Source organism: Primulina eburnea, chromosome 15 (genome assembly GCF_022965805.1).
Source record: "Primulina eburnea isolate SZY01 chromosome 15, ASM2296580v1, whole genome shotgun sequence".
Lineage (NCBI taxonomy): Eukaryota > Viridiplantae > Streptophyta > Magnoliopsida > Lamiales > Gesneriaceae > Primulina > Primulina eburnea.
This window is the reverse complement of record NC_133115.1, coordinates 18,325,963-18,332,297: the sequence shown is the minus strand read 5'-3', so window position 1 is coordinate 18,332,297 and position 6,335 is coordinate 18,325,963. Positions and strand designations below refer to the sequence as shown.

The 6,335-nt window shown below is 37.9% G+C and overlaps 1 protein-coding gene across 1 annotated transcript; it reads left to right on the top strand.

The window, feature by feature from the left end:
• Positions 1-1,365: 1,365 nt before the first annotated feature.
• On the top strand, positions 1,366-5,321 carry LOC140815512 (uncharacterized). Its single transcript, XM_073174600.1, has 8 exons — positions 1,366-1,424; positions 1,831-2,131; positions 2,379-2,801; positions 2,916-2,927; positions 3,199-3,744; positions 3,832-4,248; positions 4,483-4,640; positions 5,318-5,321. The coding sequence occupies exons 1-8, from the start codon at positions 1,366-1,368 to the stop codon at positions 5,319-5,321; spliced, it is 1,920 nt and encodes a 639-aa protein (XP_073030701.1).
• The last annotated feature ends 1,014 nt before the right edge of the window (positions 5,322-6,335 follow it).

The window sequence follows — 6,335 nt, the reverse complement described above, 5'->3', positions numbered from 1 at the left end:
TAATTTAGGAACACTTCCACAAATTAAAAGTTACATTTCCCTCATAGAAGTCATACTTCTATTTTTCCTTACACTTATAAACTCCTTTATAAGCCGTTCAACACATTGAACTATTTTACTTCTCAACGGGATCTACAAATCTAGTACTTATGTGACCCTCAATGGTTCATTGATACAACTAACCGTGGGTTCACATCTCCATGTGATTTAGACTAAACATGTCCTTATTCGAGCATACCCCAATTGCTCTATTCTTACTTATCAATTCCTTGATAACAAGAACGTCAGAACTTAAGTATGATAGTACACAACCAATCATGTTAAACGCCTAGCAGCATCGCTTACATGATTCCCTAGGTATCAAATGATAGTGCCTGCAAGAACCATTCAATTATGGTTAGTGTACAGTACGGTCCCTTCAACTCATATATCCCGACCGATTCGACAAGCATTGGTATATCGAGAGTTGTCAATGAATCGATACTATGTGTCATGTTGTAGTTGCATCGATGGTAGTAATCTATGAAACCCCCACCATACTCTGATCAGAGATTTCATACTACATACACATAGGATATCCATACCCGAAGGTAAGCGGTGAATCTCGCACTACAATGCATCGACTCCTATATGTTTCGACAAAACATCCAACCTTGCCACCTGATGACCCCTTGAGAGTCGGTAAACAAGTCAAAGTGTAATGCTAGCACATAGAGTCTCAATGTTGTCACGGGTCATAAATACTAATGGTGTACAACCATAAACTAGGACGTTTCCACTCGATAAGTGAGAACCACTTGGAAAGTCCTTTATGGAGGGTTGTTCAGTGCACTCTACCAGGAGCACCTATCTGCATGCTCGGACATCACAATATCCCCTACCAGAGGTTGAAAATGCATCGGTTGTTATTGACGAACCACATATTCCTGATGAGGCTCATTATATCAACAATAGGAATTTTGGTGGATACGGAGGATATCGAGGTAACCCTTCCCCTAACACTTATCATCCTGGTTTGAGAAATCATGAGAATTTTTCATATGCTAATAATAAAAATGTGTTGAATCATCCACAGGGATTCAATACATCGAAAGGGGAAGAAAAACCTTCACTTGAGGATCTAGTTGGGACATTTGTTGCCGAGTCTAGTAAAAAGATGGCTAGGACTGAATCTCGTCTTGATGGCATGGAAACTCACATGGGAAATATGGGTGGTGCCACAATGAAATCATTGGAGACACAGATTGGACAGTTGGATAATGCATTGAGAGATCAAAATAGATACTGAAGTAAATCCAAAGGAGCAATGCAAAGCTGTAACTTTGAGAAGTGGAAGAGAACTTGAGGTTAAAAAATCCAAAGAGAATGAGGAAAATGAGAAGAGAGTTGAAGAAGATGAATGTGAAAATGGAAAGGAGAACAAGGTGGAGGAGTCTCGGATTGAAACTGAAGTTGAATGGATTCCTATACTGAAACTGACTCTTCCATACCCACAGAGATTTAAGAAGAAGATTATTGATGATCAATTTGCAAAATTTTTGGAGATTTTCAAGAAGATTCACATCAACATTCCATTAGCTGATGCTTTAGAGCAAATGCCAAACTATGCAAAGTTCATAAAATATGTGATGTCAAAGAAGAGGAAGTTGCAAGAGTTCGAGACAGTGAAGTTGACCGAAGAGTGCATCGCCATTCTCCAAAATAAGTTACCACAAAAACTAAAAGATCCAGGGAGTTTTACTGTTCCTTGTATTATGGTAGTACTCATGTTAATAAAGTTTTATGTGATCTTGGAGCGAGTATTAATCCTATGCCATTTTATATTTATAGGGACTTGGATCTTGGGGAGGTAAAACCAACCACTATAACTTTGCAACTTGCAGATAGGTCACTCACCTATCCTCGTGGAATTGTTGAAGATGTTTTGGTAAAAGTTGACAAGTTTATCTTCCCTGCTGATTTTGTAATACTTGATATGGAGGAAGATCAAGATTCTCCATTGATTTTTGGGCGACCCTTCTTAGCCCCTGGAAAAGCATTGATAGATGTACACAAAGGAGAACTCACCTTGAGAGTTGGTGGGGAAGCTGTGATATTCAACATCTATAAGGCCATTAAAGGTAACGACGAGGTAAGTACTTGTAAAAGTATTGATATAATTGACTCTTGTGTTGCTGAGATTGGTATAGGTCATATAGTAGAAGATCCATTAGAAAGATGCCTTTCTAGTACTGTCAGTAGAGTTGATGATGATGATTGAGAATTGAGAGAGCAACTTTTAGCTCTTGAAGAGTTGCCAAAGGTGAAGGAAGCCGCACAAGGAGAAGTTGGAAGAAGAAAAATGTTCAGAGATAATACCTTCATCCCCTGTTTTGAAGGATTTTCCAAGACATATTTGTTATGCTTTCTTGGGGGAGAAGTCGACATATCCTGTAATTATCTCTTCCTCTCTTAATTTAGATGAAAAAGAGAAATTGTTGAGAGTATTGAGGAAATTTAAAACTGCATTTGGGTGGTCGATTTCTGATATCAAGGAGATTAGTCCCACCATATGCATGAATAGGATTTTAATGGAAGAGTTATACGCTCCTTATGTGGATCATCAGAGAAGGTTAAATCCAGCCATGAAAGAGGTAGTGAAAAATGAAGTGTTGAAATTGTTAAATGTTGGAGTTATATATGCTATTTCTGACAGCAGTTGGGTGTCTCCTGTGCAAGTAGTGCCTAAAAAGGGTGGAATGACTGTGGTAAAGAATGAAAATGATGAACTAATATCTACTCGTATTGTGACTGGATGGCGAGTATGTATTGATTATAGGAAGTTGAACAATGCCACACGTAAAGATCATTTTTCATTACCTTTTATTGATCAAATGCTTGATAAACTTGCTGGTTATTGTCACTACTGTTTTTAGATGGTTATTCAGGTTAGAACCAGATTGCTATAGCACCAGAAGATCAAGAGAAGACAACATTTACGTGCCCCTATGGAATGTTTGCTTTTAGGAGGATGCCTTTTGGGCTATGCAATGCACCTGCTACTTTTCAGAGATGTATGATGGCCATATTTGCAGATATGGTTGAAGACATCATGGAAGTCTTTTGGTTGAAGACATCATGGAAGTCTTCACGGATGATTTCTCGGTATTTGGCTATTCATTTGATCACTGTTTACATAACATTTCCCTCGTTTTGCAGAGATGTCAAGAAAAGAACTTGGTTCTTAATTGGGAGAAATGTCATTTTATGGTCCAAGAGGGTACTGTTCTTGGACATAAAGTGTCTTCAAAGGGATTAGAGGTAGACAAAGCCAAAGTAGTTGCAATTGAAAATCTTCCACCACCAAAGAATATCAAAGGGATAAGGAGTTTCTTAGGACACGCCGGGTTTTATCGTAGATTTATCAAAGATTTTTCTAAGATTACTAAACCTTTGTGTAATTTGCTTGAAAAAGAATCTAATTTTATTTTCGATGATGATTGTCTGCAGGCATTTGAGAAGATCAAGAAGGCATTGGTGACAACACCAATCATGATAGTACCATATTGGAAGGAGCCCTTCGAGTTGATGTGCGATGCTAGTGATTATGCAGTAGGTGTGGTGCTGGGCCAAAGGCGTGATAAATTTTTTAGATCAATCTACTATGCAAGTCGAACCATGGATGCTGCACAACAAAATTACACAACTACTGAAAAGGAGATGCTTGCAGTAGTGTTTGCATTTGACAATTTTAGACCTTACTTGGTTGGCACAAAGATAATTGTTTTCACTGACCATGCAGCTATTTGATACCTATTTGCCAAAAAAGGATGCAAAACCACGCTTGATAAGGTGGATCTTATTGCTCAAAGAGTTGATTTTGAAGTTAAGGATAGGAAGGGGTGTGAAAATCAAGTAGCCGACCACTTGTCACGGCTCAAACTTGAAGATAAAAATGATGAAGGAAGCATAAAAGAAGCATTTCCAGATGAACAGCTGTTTGAGGTAAATTCGAAACTCCCTTGGTTTGCTGATATAGCTAACTTCTTGTCCTGTGATACTCTCCCTCCAGATTTGAATTATTACCAAAAGAAGAAATTCTTTCATAATGTAAAGTTTTACCTATGGGATGATCCATACGTATTCAAGAGATGTACTGACAAAGTTATAAGGAGATGCGTGGATGGCGTCGAAGCACAACAAATTCTGGAGCAATGCCACTCGTCACCTTATGGTGGACATTTTGCAGCAACACGAACAACAACTAAGGTATTGCAATCTGGTTTCTATTGGATTATTATGTTTAAAGATAGTTATACCATAGTAAAATCATGTGATAAATGCCAGGGGTTAGGAAACATTTCTAGACGTCACGAACTACCACTGACGAATATTTTGGAAGTAGAAATTTTTGACGTTTGGGGCGTTGATTTCATGGGACTTTTTTCTCCTTCTTTTGGTAATTCTAATATTTTATTAGCTGTGGATTATGTTTCAAAATAGGTGGAAGCAATCACCACAAATACTAATGATGCTCGTGTTGTAGCTAAATTCGTGCATAAGAACATCTTCACGAGGTTGAGAACACCGAGAGCCATTATAAGTGACGAAGGTACTGATGCAAACGTGGTTGATCAAGCACCAAAGAAAGCATGGGAATCGTTGGAGTTGCCCGAAGGACCTATAACGAGGGGACGTAGCAAGAAGTTTAAAGAAGCACTTCAAGGACTCATGATGAACTACCAAGGAGGATCTACAAATTGGGTGACTAAATTAGAGAAGGTTGGGAATCATGGAATAATATCGGAGGTCTTTGGAATGTTATTCAAGTGCAATTGCCGAAGGTCCAGCGCACCCGCGCTAAAACAGAGACCGCACCCGCGGTCCAATTGCCGAAGGTCTAGCGCACCCACGCTAAAACAGGTACCACACCCGTGGTCCCTGATAATCGGAAATTTTTTTTTATTTTTTTTTCCCGAAGCTACACCGCACCCGCGGTCCAGTATGCAGCGCACCCGCGGTTTTCTTCCGTGTAGAATTTGTTCACAACTTTCTTTATGACTTTTTACACTACTTTTCATGTATTAATTATTATATATTCAGTGTACATGATTGAAGAACGAACCAAATTTAGAATATATAAAATTATTGGAGATTTCTCTCAATTTGCAAGGCTTGTGCTTTGTGTTTATCAAAATCAAACTTATCAAAGATTGTATCTTTATGGCGTTTGTCGATTGTTCTTCGCACGGATTGTCAAAACAAGTTCTTTGAAGGTTCGTTTGAAATTCAATTGTTTTATCGTTGATATTTGTTGCTAAGTTATAATATCTTACAGGTGAATATAACAAAAATAGTTACTTGTTTCAAAAGATCGGGACAACATAATCGTTCCTTGTTTGTTATTGAATTGAGGGTGCGATTTCTATATTCGTTCTTGCCTTTCATTCGTACGAGGATTCGTATCATTTGGTATCAGAGCTTCTGGTTCTGTTTGATTCAAGTAATTTATTGTTGCCAGTTTCAGATCTGTTTAAAAATTCGTCAGATCTGTGTTATAATTTTGTTTCTATTGTCATATCTATCACAAACAAAAAAACAAAAATTCGTTATGTTTCAGTTTTGTGTTATCCTTTGTTCTATTTTAAGATCTGCGTTATTTCTATCATCCTTTGTTATTTGATAATCCAGAATTCTCGAAAAATTTGTTCTGTGTTATTCTAACGTTCTTGTTTTTGTGCAATCCAAGTGAGACAGTTGCAAGTGTTCACAAGTTGAATCTTGTTAGTTTGATAAAAAAATATATATATATAAAGATTGAGCACACCTTTGAGAGAACTATCAAATTCGAGTGAAAAACATTTGAGTGCGAGTGTTATTTCTTTGGATTGATCGTGAGAATTTGGGTGAGGAAAATCTTTTATTTCTACTAACATTTTATTGCAGGTACAAAATCTGAAATTAAAATGGAGAGGGAAGTAGGAGAGAGTTCGAACCAGGGGTTGTCTAAGGTTCAAATGGAGGCGTTATTTGGGCATTTTAGTAGAATGATGAGGGCCGAGTTGGATCCTTTATATGAGAGGATGGATAGGCTTGAAGTTATCACTAGTGAAAATAAATCTAAGCCTAAAGGTTTGGATACAGTCGAAGAAGAAGAGGATGATTATGAATTGGGAGTAGAAGAGAGAGTCAAAACGAGAACTGGGGTAGGAGCGGAAGAGGTAGAGGATTTGGTAGGGGAAGAAGAGAAGCCTTACGGGGTAGGTACGATGATGGGAATAAGGAAGATAATAACATAGGTAGCATTAAGATGAAAATTCCGTCGTTCCATGGTAAGTCGGATCCAGAGGCTTATT